We start from the raw sequence: 19537 nt of genomic DNA on the forward strand, positions 1-19537 counted from the left end.
AGCAATCCCACCTAGTCCTGGAATAAGGAGGGCTGAAGACAGGCAAAGCACATCAGCTGTGGGTGAGGGCTCTAGAGGTGATGGAGAGCTACAGAAAATCAGCCCAAAGGAACATCTCTGTCCTTCCACACAGAAGAGTTACAACAGCTTCCCTGACGGCAGGACACGCTTCATGCTTTCTTCCCTCTTGGGCTGAGAACTTCAGGAGCTCCTCCCACTTCCAGAACATGTAGCAGCACAAACATGAAGTCATCCACTTTCCCTTGTGTTATTTCTTACCCATGACAACAACAGAATACTTTGACTTAGGAAAGTGAGGGAGGGATGCGCTAGAGACTTGCATAAACAAAGGAAAAACACTGATTGCAGGAACAAGATGCGTTCTCGTCTGTAGTAACCCAGTGACCAGAACTCTGATCACGGGCAGAATCTCAAAGACAAACATGAAAAGAGTTTCCTGCAATACATCTGAGAACTGGTCCTTCAAACTCATGAGTAGTAAAAAGGAAGCAAATCTTAATTCCCCTCAAACACATTTGATTCACCTGCCTCCTGCCTTGTGATTCTCTAAATGTACTAATAAAACTGTAAATAAGAGAGCCAGTTAATCTAGCTTCTCAGAACTCCCCTTCTCAAAAAGATGTGAATAGCAAGAGAGTAATGGGTTAGGAAATAGATGACAGGTTTGGAATACGTCAGGTTTCCAACCTGGCAAAGGCTACCAGTGTGTCTGAAATTCTGTGTGAGGACTAATGATTGCATTTGTAATGTGACATGAAAGAGGAATGGGTCAGTAGTTAAGTGTGGCAGCAGACAGAAGACTAACATACATGAGGAGGAAAAGAGGAAGGCTATCCAGTAAGATAACTACTGGGAAGTTCAAATTCAGAAGTAAACACAGTTATTGAACCCAGATATAATTACAGAGACGAATTTGCCTTATCTGTTTTTAAACAAGTCTCTGTTTTGGCAACCTCTTTTAGGATGGCATCTCAGAACTTTGTTGAATGGTGGCATCTGTCAGGTCTTGTGCCACTCATGCTTTGGTCTTGGAAGCAGCCAGCAAGCCTTGAGAGGGAAGATACTTTACACATGCTCAGTAAACCTACTGCCTGCAGTTTAATATATAGCTCAAACTAAGAGGGAAGGGAGAAAAGGCAGGGGAGAAGCACTGAACAAACAAAACCCAAACCAGAGTAGCTGTTCAGAGATGCTGTTGGCACTACACGATGCATAAGGCCAGGGAGTAATTGTGGGTGCAATTTACCAGCCTGGAGAACAGAGATGAAAGATGTGGATGTTATTTTGCCAAAAACACTTGGGTCATCACTGCAAGCAGATAGGGGAGGAATCTCTTCAAACAGTGATCTCACATGCTGCATGCTACCATGGACACTGGCACTGGCAGTCATCTCCTTCCTCATCAAGAAGAGATGGGCCAGCTTGTAGCACACTGAGTTTGTATCACAGCTCACTGCCTTCCTCTTGTTAATAGCCCCACATAATGTTCAGGCCACTGTTTAAGCTGCAAAACAATGGCTGTATAATCCTGTGCTTTAGTACCATGATTTAGTCTCCAAACTGTAATTTCTTCGCTTCCCCTCTGTTTTTTGAGGAAGAAAATGCTTTAAAACCAGCAGTGTTATTTAAATGTCATTTTAATAGCTTTATTTAGTAGATACTACTGCATAAAGTTCACACATTGTGTGCCTTAGCCCCAAAGTAACGGCTATCACATAGGAAGCATTCAACATCTCTCTTCCAAACCGTAACCCAGCGTCGCTGGTGGCAATGGTCCAGAATGACTGTTCAGGAATTCCAGTCACAGCAGCTTCCTGGCTGCGCCCTTCACCCTGTGCTCACAGACCTGTGCTCCCACTAGAAAGGAGATTAAAAGAAACTCCTAATCCCAGCAGGCATTTCCATAATTCCTCTCCCACTGGGAGAGATGTTAAGCAGTGGCTCCCACTCAGCAGTGGCTAGACGTCCTTCTCATCCTCTTGCTGTTCAGATAGCTCAAGGTGTCTTGTTCCACTTCCTTCACATCCAGGCACAGCAGGCTCAGCCGAGGTCCCACTTGTGACACAAATTCCACTTCATCGCACCGAAAATTCCTGAGCTGCAGTGGATCTGAAGGGGAAAGATACAACCTGTAACAACTCAGCCCAGGGCTCCTGCTCTGTTCTAGCACACAGCTGTAGGAGCTGCTGGGGGAGGAAGGCCTTACAGCAGCTGCTTGGCATCTGCTGAACCTCCAAGGACAGCATGATTAATGAATCCAGGATGTAAGCAGATGAAGGCATTTGGCCAGCACCCCTGCAGCTTGGAGGAAAACATACTACATTGTGAAATGCTGTGAACTATGTGCTGCTCACACAGCTGATGCACTGAGCTTCCTACCTTCTATCACTATCAGCAACCTGGCCTTACAAACTGTGTTAAATGAGAGCCAAAAGATAATGTCTCCACAGGAGAACATTCTCTGGTTAGCTCAGCAAATCAACCCCTCCAGTGCCGGGACACACACTCAAATGTTAGTGCTAGAGCAAATGGCTAAGACAAATGTCCCTTAACACAGGAACTGCACAGTTATGGCAGCATGAGCTCAGACATCAGCATCTATGGATTCAAAACTTCTCAGCACTTTGAATTCTGTGGCCATGGTGAGGATTTCCAGGCCTACTCTTGACACTACGTGCTGTCCTGCCTAAAGTTAAAACCTGCTTGATTTGAGAGGGCTGCGCAGTAACTGGCTGGCCAGAATCCCTTCCCATCCATGGACAGGGAACCTTGCTCTAAACCAGCTCTATGTTTCTGTGTAAAGTAGAAAAAAAAAATCATATATAATACCGTTGCAGATAGTGACTTTTATATTATTTCTGTATTTTTGTAACCATGGTTCTGCTAAGACACATCTTAGCTCTACACTACAGTGTTCACAATTCCATGGAAATCCTCCACAGACCTCGCTTTGTGGCAACTCTCCTTCCCCAGCCTGATGAGATGCCTCCTCCCTTCCGTCCCAGGTTAAAGCCAACAGTGCTTGCTTACCAGGCTGCAGGATCTTAGAGGGCTTCCTGTCTAGGCTGAAATCCAGCAGAATAGGGCGACAGATGAGAGGACTCCTGCACAGGCTCCTTAGGTAGCAAGCAATGAGATCCTCAGGTTCCTCTACACACTGAGGAAGGAAAGGGTGTGTTGCCAGTTAATGTGCAGAAGGAGGCAGGGAGCCTCTGGAACATCTACAGCAAAGGGAAACCCAGTTCACCCGAGGCTCAAGCCCAGCACACTGCTATTGCTACTGGAATAACCCACTCACCCCTGTGCCGGTAGCTTCCCCATGCTGAATGGACACACTGCCCCTGCTCTGCACGCAGTTCTGCAGCGCTTCCCACTCGAGAAGGCTCAGGCCCAGCATTGCCGCCACGTGCTGGTTCCGGCACAGCACCAAAGCATCGCCTGTTCCATCCTCCACCACCACCCTAAGGAGAGAGCAGGCAGACCAAGATATGGAGGAGGTCAGGACAATGGCTTCACAAGGGTCATGTCCCAGACAATGGATCTCAGTAAAGAGAGTGGGAGTTTTGGTCACATCTGGGAAGACATGACAACTCTACCGTCCATCTTTGCTATTCTGTCCACATCTCATCCTTGATCTGATTTTCCTCTCCCCTCTGTAGTGTAATTTGTTCCCTCCTACACACCTCTTCCCATACCCAAGCTCTACAGTGCTTACCGTGCACTGGCTTGCCTCACTCCAGTGTGTGATGGACATGGTGGACTGTGTCGGGTGCACCTCCCCTGAAGGAAGAGTAAAGCTACAGCTATGTATAGGGAGGGGTATAACAGAGAGAAGGGAAGGGACACTGCTTCTTTTAGCCCTCCCTTAATTACATATGCAAAGGATTAAGAAACTTTACTGTATTTCCAATGAGAGTCTTGGGAAAGGTTTATATGGAGACAAAAATCATGTGCTGCAAACTGCTGAACCCTAACAGCAGTGAACATGGGAAAAGCACAGCATTAACAGAGCAGGATTCTCCCCTGCAGTATCCTCACTTCAGCTGCCAGCCTGCCTGGCATGAGATACATGCTTCTAATCAGTTGCCACTCTGGTCCCTTTTTAATATGCAAAACCTTTTCAGACACTGGAAAAAGAGGGTTTGGAATTGGGACAGGAACTCTTGTTTTTTTTCCCTACATGGTAGCAAAGGATGTGTCAGAGTAGAAAGTCTGCAAAGCTCCTCACAAATTATCCCTGTAGAAGCTTGAATACCTCTTTGAAGATGCTGTTGCAAAGTGAGCAAACCCACTGCAAGGACAGCGTCAGCACACAGGACAAGTGGCATAAAATCCGTGCCTGGGACAGGCTTTGCAGGTGACATTGCAGGCTGGATAGAAATACTAGTGAGGGGGAAGAGTTTTCTCCTGCAGGACTAGAAGAAACAGGAATGTGATAAGCTTGGAATACAGAAACCTTTCTTAGGACACTGTATGTTGGGAACAGAAGCTGAACTCACCTGGAAGGAAAAGGTAGGGGAGAAGCTGGCAGAGATATGATGCTCACACAGCTGGAGGCAATGTAGATGCAATAAACGTTACAGAATCTGCAATATGAAAGAGCAGATGTCAGAAAGAGCTTGTAGAAGCCAAACCTCTCAATTTTCTTGAGATGGCTGGGCTGATCATCTGTAACACGGTAGGAAAATAATTTGTAGTAAGGGATTGGGATACATGAAGGTATGGACAAAGAATAAAGCAAGTTCTCATAAGAGGAGAGATTAAGAAATGGTTTCAAAGACAGTAAGAGAGGTCAGCAGCCTAGATCAGGGCTCTAAAGACAGAGGTACCTTGAGATTTTGCGTTCCAAGTTCTGGAAGAGGATCGTGGCTCCAGGTAGCAAACCCCAGAGATGCTGCAGATAGGTGGAAGCAATGTAAACATCCAACACAGCAGGGGAGCCTGGTGCAACTGAGACGCTGAGCTTCACGGTGTGCTCATCGGCTAGCAGACTCCCTGAGAGGGCACAGCACCACACACGCCATGAGCTCACTCACATGCAGGTAAGCATAATCTGTCACGGAGCTGGATCTGCTAGAGGTGTTTTCCCTCCCATCACAACGAGGCTATCACTGTTCCACCTCCCAGATTTTCCAGGTAGAGTTTTCTCATTCCCATCCCAACACACAAGCAGCATAGTTTCCCAACCCTCTAACATGCAATGGGGTGCAACACCCTGGCATACTTCCACTGTTGTCAGATATAGGAGCACAGTTGGCACTGTCCCTGAAACAGAGAAAAGCAAGAATCAATCTGTTGTTACTTGACAGGCTGTCAAAATCTTACCTTTCTGCTTTTGAAGGCTGACAGTCACAGGTGGCTTCTCGGTCTTGGGAGAGGCACACAAGGTCCTCTCCACTATATTGCCAGAGAAGGAAGCAAGGGAACCTGTGAAACTGAGAGCAGACCAGGATTTCTGAAGACAAAGAGAGTGGATGAAGGCCTGCCTTCAAGATGGCTGCAAAGGACAGGGTGGAGTGCTGCTGCTTGACCCTGGTTTCAGGGGAACCTGCCTTTGAGCACCTGAGTTACTGGACTAAAGGTAGCTTACTGCATCCTACCCCACCGCAGGGTCAAGAGGCTCCTTTAACTTGCTTTCTGTTTCTTCAGGCTCAGCAGTGAAGAATTAAAATGGAGAGGCATTACAGCCTTCCTATCTGCTTAACTCCTAATTGTTTTCCTTAATTAGAGGAAGGAGTCAAGCGAATCAAAACTCAGTTTGCCGTAAGGCACTGGGGAAGATTTCAGTGTGCATGCCTGTCACTCCAGATTAAACATCTGAACATGCTCTTGAACAGACGATCTTCTAAGCCTAGTATTTGGGCAAATTATGTTACAACAACCAAAAAACAACAAAAGCCATCACACATTCAGCTTCAGTTTCCCTGATGTGTCTGTTCCTGCTTCTGACAGGAATTTAGCAGACACCTTTTGTGACCTAGTCCACACCAGCAGTAGCTCAAATTTTGTCTGGACACCATCCTGCAGTCTTGTCACCAGCACTTCCTTTAGCTTTGCTAGGCAGAACAGGGGCAGACTGAACTGCTTGCACATAGAAGGGCTTCCAAACCATATTTCTAAGCCAGATAATTCATTGCTGCTTAATGTAATCTGTTTCCAGTAAAGATGAATACAGACCCATTCCCTAAGACAGTCACATGTAATCTGGAGCAGACCAACATACCTGTTGCTAAGTATTTCTGGAATGGAGGAAATTTTCTGGTCCATGCCTGTCAGCACTGACCTGGCTGCCAGCTAGAAGTGAGGGAGACACAGCATCAGATGGATTGCAGTTTATAGCTGTCCCCAGCCAGAGCAGTAAAGACAAGCTCTGCATGCTTAGAGCTAGGTCAAGCTACTGATGCTTTTTTCCCAGATTAATTCTGAGGCAGGAAAATGTGAAGCCCAGCATCCTTCTCTGATGAAGTTTAGAGCAGAACAGTCTCATCAACAAGACATTCTGTAGACAGTTTTCTGAGCTACTTCTAGAGACATCTACAAGTCACCCGTGAAAGCCCAGAGCAATCAGGCACTTACCCCAGGCAGACAGGAGATCCATGTCACATGCTGTAAGTGCCAGGTATCTTGGACAGGCAGGCACAGGGGGCAGGATGACCTGCTCAGGAACTTTACTGACACAGGTGGAAAACAAAGCTTGTCAAACACTTCCAAGTCCTGAAGGAAGAGCGGTAAGGCAAGAAAGAAGACTGTTAAAGAAAGGGATGAAAATTATGTAGGAAAAAAAAATGAAGAACAATGGTTTAAAGTTAAAAAAACACCTAACTTTTGAACTCAGAGCTCCAAGAATTTTAACCAAACACAGAACTGAAGGAGTTCCTTGGCAAGATGGATGGGAATTCCAAGCCTCAAAAAGAGCTTAGTCACCCTCTGACACCTTGACGTGCAGTTCAGCAAGTCTCCAAGAGGAAACAGCGAGACAATCTCTCTCTTACCAAGCAGTGGGGCACAATGAAGCGATACAGCCCATCCAGGTGCAGAAATGGAAACCATCGTAGAGACTTCCCCATAAACAGCAGTAGTGCCTGGCAGGGGGAGGGAGAGAGACAAAAGGTGATGACGAATGTTAGGAATAAGGTAGGAAACTTAAAAGACAGCGAGAAGAGAGCAAGCCCAGCAGAAGACGTCTTGAGAAGTAAGGTTAGCACCGTCGAGGGTAAGGGAAGGGGAATGCACTTACAGGAAGGTGACAGAGAAGAGATGAAACTCCCTTGGGATGGAACAAGGAAGTCACCTGCATAAACATGCATCTGTACCCAACACAGAAATCACTTTCCCATTGATTAGGAATCTAGATACTTCCTTATCACACGGGCTCCCTGAAGAGCCAGCTCCCAGCCTTATCAAACCACACCCCAAGGCCGTCTCCTGCCTCACTTCTTGCCGTGTCATGTCCTCTTCTCCATCACAGCCGCTCTCCTCCAGCTCTGCTAGACTCCCAATTTCTCTGGGGTGGCTCCAGAGCTGAGGTCTGCCAAGCCACAACACCGTGGCTTGGAAACTGCGCTGCAGCTCCCATCCTTCTCCATCGTCTTTCCTGGGTAGCTGGTAATTGCGAAACATAAGACCCTCTTTCTGGGTAACCAAGAAGAGGTGAGATACACAGCTCTTTGTCCTAGCGCTGCTCTGCCCCTCCTGACAATTTTCATCTCTGCGAGTATCTGGCTTGGGATCTTCCAATTTGAGCATTTTTGCCTCTGGGGTTTCCAGCTCAGATGTTAAGCTGCCACCATCTGTTTTCCTCAAAGAGGAGCTGTTTCCTCTCCCAAGGCTTTTCTGCATTTGTCCTTCCGCAGCACGGAGAACCTGAACATCCTCATAGTAGAACTGCACGTAGACACTGAAATGACAAATTGTAGCAGTGGAACTCCCTGATCCTGATAGGTTGTTGTCCAAAACAAGCAGTTACCTGGGAAAAGCACTTCTGGTGAGTATCCCACGAGTAGTCAGCAGGAAAGGGTCCTATGTGCAGATCCCTTTCTGCACGTATCAAAGGACAGTTGCTTTGGCACAACATACTATGCTGATCAGCAGCTTTGCCATAGTCCAAAACACTTGTGGAACTGAAGAGGGATGATTTTACTTGTGCACCAAATAAAGGGACTCACCTATGTTTTTTCTCTCTTATATGCTCCAGATTTGCCAGGTGCTCCCAGGAGGGAAAATCAGTCTGAAGGAATCTCTCCACTATGAGCTGATAGGTCTCCACCTGCAAGAGTGATCCTGCAAACACAGAGAGGAGCTAATAAAAAGGAAACATAAAACTAGTAAGGTTGATTTCCTCATTTTACAGTCTCAAGGCCAGGCAGTGCCAGTTCTGCATCTCCATACTAAGTCTCTTCTTCCTTGTTTTGGAGCTGGATGGCAGAACACCAGAAACTCAGCACTTTCAAATTTAACTTAGTGGGACATACCTATGGCAGCTGTATAAGCAAAGGGGCTACCATCCCTATTGCATATCACACAGGGCAGCGTGCTGCTCTTGTCCTGCAGCTGGAGGGAACTGCTCCTGGAGGAGACTCTCAGCACACCCAGCAGTATCTGCAACAGAAAGGAAGCTGCAAGGAGCATCAAACACTTCCCATCTTGGAAGGTTATAAATCAAACTGCATATAGCAGCAGCCTGAATTTGGCCTGTGTCCAACACACAAGTGAGAAAAACAGTGTCATCGCCGAACAGGAAGAAGAGGCATCCATCAAACAGGGTGCTGGAAGGCATGGGGAGATCTGGGAAATCTCAAGGCACAGACAGTAAAGGGAACAAGGCACTTACCAGTTGGGGCTGGAAACTTCCTGCTGAGAATGTGCAGTAGGACCAGGCCAGTCTGCGGTTCAGCTCCTGGGTGCCCATGTGCTGTTCCTCCAAGGGGGAGAGCAACTGTGATGGACTGAAGCCTTCCCAGCTCTTCTCTTCTGCCACATGGCAAACTGCAGACAGAGATGGGGCCTGGCATGGGGGGTTCAAGGTTGAATACTAAGAAAACAAGAAAGAACAAATGAACCAGCTGAGTTTCTTCCCATCAGACAAACAGGAAGCAGCTCACAGACCATTTATTCACCTTCTGCAGGGGACACTGGTGTTTTCTATCTAGGATTTCACTGTAAATATCTCTTGCTTCCTGTCTATCTGGGACCACAGCTTGTAGAAGGGGGACAAGGAACTTCTCAGCAGCTCCAGGGTTTCGGTGCATGGAGCGAAGCAACGGGTGACAGCGGCCAAAGAAACAAGAAAACCTGGAAAAGAATGATAACAAAAAGCATTAGCAGTCCTAGCTTCTTACTGAGTTTTGCATGTAACTCAAGTGTTCTTTCTGCTTGTTATGAGTGAATGTGCTCAGCAGGACAAGAACTAGGGATGGCACAAAAAGAACATGAAGTGACTAAAAAAGGAACATTTAAGGGTGATGCAGACTGATGTCAGACAAGGAAGAGGGAAATGTACAGAAATGGAAGGACTGGCAAAACCTCAAAACTCAAGTGGACAAAAAAACCCCACCCCAAAACACCTGAAAATAGTCTCCCTCTAAGCCCCACAAATGGACCCCCATGTATTTTGCCTAAGCTTGGTATGATTACTCATGTTAGGTACACCTGGCTTTCTTTTACAGGATGCAATAAATAAATAAATCACAAGACAGAAACAACCACAGGCTGCTCTGCTTCCAGCATTGTCCTTGCGTTGTGATCCTGTCTCAAGTTTAGCTCACTGCTTCTGAATGTCTGGAAGTGATCACACTGCCGGTCGAAACACGACAGAAAGTGAACTCAAAGAGAGGTAGCAACTAACTCACTGCAACAACTTCCAAGCAGCAGCAGGGCAAAGCAGTCACATTTATAGAAAGTGAAAAAGCTAATGAAAACTGAAACTTACAGCTAGCATCATTCCCAGGGCAAACCTGAAGCTGTTTGATTGGAAAGCATAAAAATTCCACGGTGCCCGTAAAGCACGGGAAGACTGAGCATTCCATAAACTGCTACTTGACTGCCTGAGATTGAATACATAAATGTTCCTTTTTGAAGTCCAAGGCTGCGGTTAAGGTTCCAGAACAAACCCAGAAATAAATCCAGAAACTGGCCCACAGCTGTTATGCAGTGCAGCTGTCAGGGAGAGCACAAAGCCGTCTGGAAGACCTCTGCTAAGACAGAGGCTCTCAAACAAATGCTTGCATACTCAGAATATATCAAAGTGGTTTGCTGAGCAGCTCCAGCTGCTCCTCTGAGCAGCAAGAACAAAAAAGCCTTTATATCTGTTGTTATCTGGTTGTAGCAGCAGTTTCCAACTCCAGCCTGCATCCACCTTGACTTGCCAAGCAAACCACGTTGGCAGGCAGACATCCCTACAGTGCTTCCATATGTCAGGACAAAACTTCCTAGGCAGGAGAACAGGAGCAGGAGTGCTGCAACTTCCTGCAAGCAGTGGGCACACTGCACACGCACTTGAAAAAAGTACAGGATTTTCTTGCAAGAGCAAATGCAAGGTACAAGCAACTGGATACCGTGTGAAATCTAGACGAATGGCTTACTGAAGCCAGTAAACCAGAAGTAATTACTAGCGCTATTAGTATCCCTCACAGTAATTTTGTGACCCTTTGGTCTAGAAGACACCCAGGTAGCTTACGAAGCACATTCATACATAGGCTGACTTCAGAAGAACTGTCCTCACCTCTCCTCGAATGTCTCCAGGAGGCTCACCAGCCAGAGGTACAGTGGCATACCAAGATTGTAGCGGAAGAGCAGCTCTAAGTAGAGATTTCCTGAAGAGGCTGGTGGCTGGTAGGGGGTGCTGAGCCTTGAAAAACCCTTCAGCACAATAGTGCTGCTCAGGCAAGCACCAAGTACAATGAAAGGGAAGGATACCAGAGGCTTCTGCAGGAGGTGGACATCGATGAGCTGACACACACAAATGTACAACTTAAGAGAAGAGATAGCTGGTCTGCCACCACTCCCCAAAACTATCACCCCACCCCAAATCCTTTATCACTCTACTGGATTATCTATAAATCAAATGGGCCTGAGGAACCTGGCACTGCTTAGGGAGGAATCAGATAATCATCATTTCAACACCCATGCCCAAACCTAGACAGCAAGATCCCCAATTCTGTTCCAGATACTTGACTTGCTGAAATAATTCCAACATTTCCATAGTATTCTTTAAACCCACACACTCGTGAGCTATGCCCCGGGCCCAAGTCTTTTACACTGAATGCTTTATGCCTTCCTAAGTCACAAGTTACCTCCACATATGCTCCTGGTCGGAGTCCACGTGCAGAGCTCAACAACTGCTGGTAAGCAAGGCACAAGCAGACTTTGTTATCCAGTAAAAAGAGACCAGCTTGGATATTGAGTATTTTGGTGATAAATCCCTAAAACAGAAAGCAAACAGAAAGTTATATGAGTGTAGAGAGCCCCAGAACACAAGAGTCTCATAGGCCTGAGCAATAAGGAAATAAATTCATGATGAAAAATAAGATCTTGCAGGCCAGGAGCTGAAACCCTACAGCATGAGTGGGTGAAGGGTAACCCTACAAATCCTTACCACATATGAGATGATCTTGGACTCTTTGGTTGATCTTGGCCTCTCCTCTTCAACTCTCAGCTCCAAGATACCACTGAGCTGCTCAGCAGTCTCAAGGGAAGAAGACTGAGTGGATTCGTCTTGCCAAGCACTGTCCAGTGACTGCTCCCTCACTTGCTCTGCACAGTAGGGCAGAAGGTGGGAAGAATCACTGGTAACAAATGTCCTTTGTCCAGATTTCTTCAGGCTGGTCAGGCTCAGGCCTGTGATTGCATACCTGCGACCCAACTGGAGGGTATGATGCCATGCCAGCTGGCTGGGCTTCTAGAGCAGAGAAATCAAAAGCAACATCAGCATCTTCTGCACTGGAAAAACTTCTTCCCGACCCCGATAACCCCACTCCAAAAAACCTTTTCCTTCAAGAGGACTGCCTCACACACCTAGCAAAAAGGTGATATCTGCAAGATGTTTAGGAACACTGCAACTGCATAAGGAAGGAGGGCTATATTTCTTCAGGGTATAAAACTAGAGTATTAGACTTCTTACACACAAGAGCTATTGTAGGCTACATGGAATAAAATAACTAACTAACTAGTAAAAGGAAGACTAAATCAAACCAGGAAGTCAAGGGCAAGCTTCAAAGAATTAATCAAGTAGCACATACACAGATACAGACAGTGAGTATGTGAGCAAAATTCCAAGCACTTGCCTGCACCAGCACAGGGACCCGAACACCTGAGACACAGCACTTCAGAAACAGAAAGAAGAATGTCTTCCGGTGAATACAAAGGAGAGGCCCGCGTTGGGTCAATTCACCTGCCACAGGGAGCTTTGCTCTTTTCTTACACGGACTCCTGGAGGACAATTGAAGAGGCAAAGGAAATCAGAGATGAAAGAAGAACTCGGAAGTGTCTCAAAAGCAAAATAAACAAATCTGCAGCATGCACTTTCTGGAAATAAAGGATCCAATGTGGATCACCTCTCAGAGAGGTTTTCAGAACAATATCTGGCTTCAAAATTCTTTAGTTTTATATGCTAAAACCATCTGACACTTTACAAACCCCTCACGTTTGAATACAGCACATGATCCATGACAACAACCAGGTTTTAAAAAGCTTTACCACAAATAAGAGATTAATTAGAGATCAAAAGGGAAGGAGACGGGGGAAGTCACAAGCTTCAGCAGAAAAGAGAACTTGGCTTTGTAGCTCCATGGAACGTGACACCGTGGAAGATCTACACCTATAAACAAAAGAGGCTTGAGAGCATTAATGGAACCTTCCTAACAATCTTGGCACAGACTGAAAGAGCAGCAAAACCGAAAGTAGATGAGATGAGAGAGAGGCGACGTTTCTGCAGCCAAACTTTCATTTCAAAAACTGAAAACCAAAAATTCAAACATTTGGCATTTTCAACTCCAACTGGACTTGAATATAGCCCTCTGTGAACAAACACACCCTTGATTCTAAACCACACACTGATCTACCTTTATGACTTCTTAAAAGGGAAGTCCACACACACTAACACCAGCAATTCATTGGTAACATTTCTTAAGAAAGAACATGGAAAATTGTTCAACTATCAGGTAACAGCAGCAGAGAAGCCGCTCTGAGAATGTACACTGAAATAGGGAAAGATTTCTTGTTTAGAAAGGTCTGGTGAGCTACATGAAACACTTCACCTTAAAGTAAAGCAGATATAGCCAAAAAAGAAACTGCAGCAGCCTGACTAGTGACATTTTATTGTTATTACACCAAGAATTCTCTACTCAAGAAGATAAAATATGATCTACCACAACCTGAAATTATCAACTTCAGTAAGATTTGCAATTCCATTGGCTATATTTTCACATACTATATTATTTCCACTAAAGACAAGTTAATCTTAGCAGCTGACATTTAACTGGCACCTTTATCTCAGCAATCTGACAAGAATTTGACCAGTGGTATATATTAATTCCCCATTACAATCTAGAATTACTTTCAATAATACTTATAATACTTTTGGTTCATGGTCAAAGAAAAGGTTGTGCTAATCAAAAGAATGAATTTCAGCCTCAGTGAAAGCTGAATCATCCCTTTGTTCTCATGTCCTTTCTGTAATATCAAAATACACCTGGAAATACTTAAATTTGCTTTAGTTTGTCAAAATACAGAATTAAAACTTCCAATAAATGTTCCTGGGAAGCAACTGATTAATGAAAAGCAGCTTAATTGTATTACTTTTACTTCCACCACTCACTGTTACGCTTCCACCTGTGGCAGAAACAGAATCCAGCTCTTCCTAAGGCCAGTGCTCCTCATGGTACCTGCCAAACCAGAGCAACAGCGCTATGATGGAGTTGAGCATGCTAAGTACTTACCTGGAGGTAAGCAGTGTCTTGGCTGATGCTTGGTAGGTGACTGGAATGCTGTCAGGTACTTTCTTGAGAAGATTTACTGGCACTGGGTCCAACAGGATTTCCAAATACCCTGCTGCACTCTTGTCTGTCTGTGGTATGTATGACCAGCTTGGGAAGACAAACAGTGACTCCAGCCACTCAAGTTCAAAATGCAGGAGCTAAGACAAAAGATAACAAGGTAAATGCTTGAGATGAGTTAAGAGTATGTTTTCTCAGCATTACTTACAATGTGCATTACTAATTTGCACTTGCAATGCACATCACAAACTCTTGTTCTACTGCGGGGCTTCATTTCTATATGAGAGTGGTGTTTTCCGCTGACACTCTTATCTTGCACGGAGAACTTTTGTCCTTCCAGATGGAAATCTGGAACAAATTTGCTGCGCTCTGCAGCTAGCATTTCCTGGGTTATAGCTGCATCCTCCTGGCTAGGTGATCGTTAATTCACTGCAAGGCTTAGCTATTTTCAGACTATTCTAGAATTCCCATCTGCTTTCTTTTCCCCTTTGTTTTCAGTTAGAAGTTCATACCAATATAGCTTTTTTTCTTCATCTCCTTGGAAAGCACAACCTCAGTGCTCTTTCGTCACCGCTTCTAAGGGTTACCTCTTGTCTAGACTCCCCATGCAATGACTTTCAGAAGGCTTTTAATTCAATTATCAAGCAAACTTCTTATTTCGTGGCAGTATGTCACCATTGCATCACTGAGCACCCAGTATGACTCTACAGAAAGTTACTTCTGCTCCACTAGTTAGATCAAACAGAGGAGAGTGCTATGACTTCCAGGTCCCCCACGCTACTTTGTACTGTTGAGAATTTAACAGAATCATACATTAGACTGCCTCTTTTCTCCAGGCCAGTGCATCCAATATTTGCCCTCCTAGCAATGACAAATTTGACATGTCCTATCCTCTCCCTAGGACCTGTTTTCCTGCCGGTTATACAAGCGTGTTATTTCCCTCACTAAACTTTGGCAGACCGTTTGAAGCCCCTGGTGGTCTGTGACACTGCCCCATCAGTGAGAATAAAAGCCGGATTCCTCATACTGAGAACATACCTCACATGGGATTATCCCAGTATTGTCTTTCACATATAGACAACCATCTACCACCTTTTCTTTGCTCTCTTGCCTTCCATCTGTTAAATAGCCAACCAAAATGAGGTAAGCCCTTGGCAAAGTGCTCTGTGTGGGTATAGCAGCTTGTCCTTGATGAGCCCATTCTTTAAACTCATTAGTGCTCCAGGTCAGGTGGCTGCAGCATGGCACACACTGCTGATGCTGCAGGTCAGAGATGGAGATGAAACTGGAAAAAAAAAAGAGAAGCAAGACTATAGAAGGATGTAGGAAAAAGTCAAGTCTACAAACTTTAGAGATTACAGTGATCATTCCAGTGCACAAAGCCTGGCTAAGTCAAAAAAGCCTTAGCTATTGGTATGGTCTGATGATACCACATGGCAAGAACCAACTCATTCACTGGCATTTATCAATGATCTCTCTCAGCTCAGTCAACATGTGTGTGCTGCTTGAGCATCCTCTCTGAAAACAGACATCCTCTGCTACTATGGTTACCTGAGCAGGCATGCAGAAGGCTTGGGGAAAAAATAATTGAAGGGTAAGAAAACAGAACATATTTCCTAGTACATGTGTGTGGGGGGGGAAGTGGGAAGGAGAACAGTTATTAATTCAGGCATTTTTAGCTTGAATGGGAGACTGTGAGAAAACCCCAACAACTGTTTGAACAGTTTACATACCAGTTACGAACACAGGTAAATACAGACTAATTCCATCATTGTGGGCTCAAGTTGATGAACTGTGGTAAAAGCAGGGTTGAAAACTTCTAGATGAAGATTACGACAGTTTTGTGACAAATTCTCTCCTGTGAATAGCTTACACAGTACAAAACTGAGAGACAATAAGCCAGTAATCTTAGACTGGGACTTCACTTATAACATCAGAGCCAAGCTAGCCCTGAAACTTCCCACCTACGCTCCTGGCTTTGGAGAGTGAGGCGAGGAGATGTAACATCAAATTGGCATGAGGCCATCCATAGTTTAGCATCTATCAAGCTTAGACTGGCCACAGTACCAAGTATGGGAGAGCAAGGCAGCATTCTCAGTACATGCTAAGCCTTTCCAGTGTATGATCCTGGTAGCATTCATCGTCATTGTTTACTTCCTGGCTCTGCATTCTAGAGAATTAACAGAAGTACCCTCTCCATGATAGCATAAATACATTAGCAGAAGTCGCCTCTCCACAACAACATAAATACTGAAAGACTGAATACAAACTGGCCTCCAGCTAGTGATTTTGATACTTGTTTCCAGTGAGGTTTGCTGACAATTTTAGGTTGTGAAACTGGAACTCTGTTTCAACACCCACTTGCTCAGTAGCAGGACATAATCAAATTGAGAGAATATGAATTTGATGAGTTTCAGTTGATTAGTTAGGTATCAAAGGTTCAAAGACAGAAACCAGTCCAGATGAGCAATGGGTCTGGACCAGCAATATATCATAGAATCAAATAGGTTGGACGCTTTAAGATCATCAAGTCCAACCATTCCCCAGTACTGCCAAGGCCACCACTAAGCCATATCACTGAGGGCCTGTCTAGACAGATTTTGAACACTTGTTCAAGATTAGCTGAAAATAACATAAGCAAATTGCTTTGTACTCAGAGTCAGAACAGCACCAGTAATAATACTGGTCTATCTACGATCTACAAGGAGAACGCAGCACTGGTTGTGTTGACATCACATGTGCTGTCTGCTTTTTGAGAGAAACCAAAACTACAGGAGTGCACTGGATCCTGGTTATCACATCCAGAAACCTAAATCGGCTCTTCTGGTAATCCAGAGCTTGACAGTTAACTGTGGATGGAGAACGCTGCTCACAAACAGACCACTGGCCTCATGCAAGAGAAGTATCAGCTCTTCTTGATGAATTCTCCTGTACATAAACCAAACTCTGTTTTAAACACTGTGAAATACAGTCTATAGAAAAAATATGGCTTTGATGAAATCAGTTTAGCTGGTCTGAAAGATGCATCATCTACATTTATAAACTATTAGTACAAAATTAAAGGTCATAAGACCCTAATCAATTCCAGTTGACCTTCCCCAAACCAGCTGTGCCAGGGGTTTTAAGAGACATCCTTCGACCATAAATTGGAGCAAGAGAGAAATAGATCCAGAAGAGCCACATCTTCCAAATTGGATCTCTCAGCAAACTGTGTGTTTTTCATGACGGTAAACACCTAAAAGCCTTTTACCAGCTAAAACGTGGATCATGCTATCCTAGATTCCCCCCTTTGGGAGACCACACACTTGAATGTAGACCTCAGCTGGCCAGCAGCCCTGGAGACTATGGCCAGGCACAGCCTCCTCAGCAGACCAGCAGGATCAGCGAGGTGCCCCACTTCGGTCACACACTCTCCCTACCGCAGATACGGTGCGTAATCAATACCGCAAGAGCGACCGGGGGCGCACCGAAGCCAAGAACGCGCACGTGGTTATCTGCCTTTGAAAACAACCCTCCCACACCCAGCATCCGGGGCAGACACCGCATATGAGCGAGCGGCCCTGGTCCAGCGGCAGCCGCCGTGCCGAGCTCCCAGCTCCCGGGAGGACCCCACCAGCCCCGTTCCACCGGCCGCCCGCGGGCCCTTCACGTGTGTGCTTGTGTAACTTCCTCCTCCGGACCATGCCGCGGGCGTGAAGGGCGGTCCGACCATGCCCATTCGCCCCTCTCCACCCTTCCTCTTCTCTCCTCCCCTCTCCACCCCGCTGTCACCTGTAGCCGAGCGGCAGGTCCCCGCCAACTGCGCTGCGCAGGCACCGCAGCACCGCGTCCAGCAGCGGCGGCCCCTCCGGTGCGCCAGGCCCCTCTTGGGCCGGGAGCGCTCGGCGGCTGAAGTCCTGAGCCGCCTGCAGCCAGCGCTGCTCCTAGGGAGAAGCAGAGACACGGGCCTTCAGCACCATGGGGCGGGGAGGTGCGCGGAGCCGCGCTGGGTCACTCACTCACCGCCGCGCTGGGCTCCGCCATGACGGCACCCGGGCCGAACGTGCGAGTCACGGCACTACCATGGCTACGCGGCGGCGGGAAACGCGCAGGGCGCGTCTCCGCCCCCTCCCTCCGCTCAGGCCAATGGCCGCCGCCGGAGGCGGTCGTAGCTCCTGAGGTAAAGTGTTGCGATGGCGGCGGCGGGAGCGTTTCGGCTCACTGAGAAACGGTTCTTACCCCTCGCACTGCCGAGAAACGGAACCCGTGAGGGCTCCGCAGGCTGGAACACGGGGAGACAGCGGGGAGGGGGGGGGGCGGCGTGGCCTGACCAGTTCTGGGGAGAGATGGGAAGTGCGCTGAGGCGTTTGATATTAGTGTAAATGTCAAGCCTGCAGCGGGCTGTGAGATCGCTTTCCCGTGCGGAGTGCAGGAAGAGGGGTTCCTCCGACACTTTTGTTGTTCTGGAGAAATGCTTTTTCTTGTTGTGGAAGGCTGAAGCTCCACTGAAGAGTGTGCCTGCGCCACTCATATGACAGTATGGGATAAATCTGAAACAGCCCATTAAAAATGTGATTTCCTTCTCCACGAAATATACTTACTGGTGGTTGAGGATTTTTCCCTTAGGCGATAATTTTCCTAGAATCCCAGACTGGTTTGGGTTGAAAGAACCTTAAAGCTCACCCAGTTCCAACTCCCTGCCACAGGGTCCTGTGTCCACCCTGGCCTTGAACACTGCCAGGGATGGGGCAGCCACAGCTTCTCTGGGCACCCTGTGCCAGCACCTCAGCACCCTCACAGGGAAGAGCTTCTGCCTAAGAGCTCATCTCAATCTCTCCTCTGGCAGGTTAAAGTCATTCCCCTTGTTCTGTCCCTACAGGCTTTTGTCCAAAGCCCCTCTCCAGGTTTCTTGTAGCCCCTTTAGGCGCTGGGAGCTGCTCGAAGGTTTCCCTGGAGCCTTCTCAGGCTGTCCCCATAGGAGGGGGGCTCAAACCCCCTTCCATTTTTTTTTTTGTATTTTCCCAATGTAAGGCAAGGAAAAGAACTAGACAAAACTCAGTAAATTGTTTCTATTTCTATCCCCGGAGATGGCTGCAGACTTATAACGTATTGTTCTATTTTCTTCCCACTTGCAACTGCAAAATCAGAGCTGCTCAAGCCTGAAGTGTGGAGGAGAGCTATGTAGCTGTGTGGCCTTTGTCCTTTTCTCCTCTGCATGTCCCATTGCTGGCTTCCACGCTGAGATAAGCAACTGCATAGTAGACATAGCCCATGGAGCTGTTTGGCTTTCTTCACAGCAGTTCAGGCAGTGAACGGAGTGAATTGTATGCAGATTTTGGGCTTACATACATGAAATGGGTATATTCTTTCCAAACAGTGCTTAGCACCTCAATTTAATGGCTTTGTATAACAGAGATAGGGCAGGAAATGGGGGAGCATTCCCTGTCACAACCCGATCACTGGGAAGTAGGTGCTGTGGCTGTTTCCATTCGGGATCCCTCCCATTCATGATACCTGCCTCTTGTGGTAACAACCAACCAATTCCT

General features: G+C 46.5%; 1 protein-coding gene across 1 annotated transcript; it reads right to left on the reverse strand.

The window, feature by feature from the left end:
• Positions 1-1640: 1640 nt before the first annotated feature.
• On the reverse strand, positions 1641-18144 carry CTC1 (CST telomere replication complex component 1). Its single transcript, XM_057415987.1, has 24 exons — positions 18015-18144; positions 17784-17935; positions 15051-15297; positions 13956-14152; positions 12303-12447; positions 11615-11917; positions 11313-11441; positions 10742-10968; positions 9138-9312; positions 8852-9052; positions 8493-8619; positions 8187-8301; positions 7456-7918; positions 7014-7103; positions 6598-6735; positions 6245-6315; positions 5347-5456; positions 4851-5016; positions 4521-4607; positions 4277-4436; positions 3737-3801; positions 3320-3482; positions 3052-3178; positions 1641-2130 (listed from the first exon to the last, which is right to left on the reverse strand). Exons 1-24 carry the CDS (start codon positions 18033-18035, stop codon positions 1970-1972), a joined length of 3840 nt encoding a protein of 1279 aa, XP_057271970.1. The 5' UTR covers positions 18036-18144; the 3' UTR covers positions 1641-1969.
• Between the last annotated feature and the right edge of the window lie 1393 nt (positions 18145-19537).

Source organism: Pezoporus wallicus, unplaced genomic scaffold (genome assembly GCF_028554395.1).
Source record: "Pezoporus wallicus isolate ANWC-B61680 ecotype Strahan unplaced genomic scaffold, APGP_CSIRO_Pwel_v1 contig_6814, whole genome shotgun sequence".
NCBI classification, from domain to species: Eukaryota; Metazoa; Chordata; class Aves; order Psittaciformes; family Psittacidae; genus Pezoporus; species Pezoporus wallicus.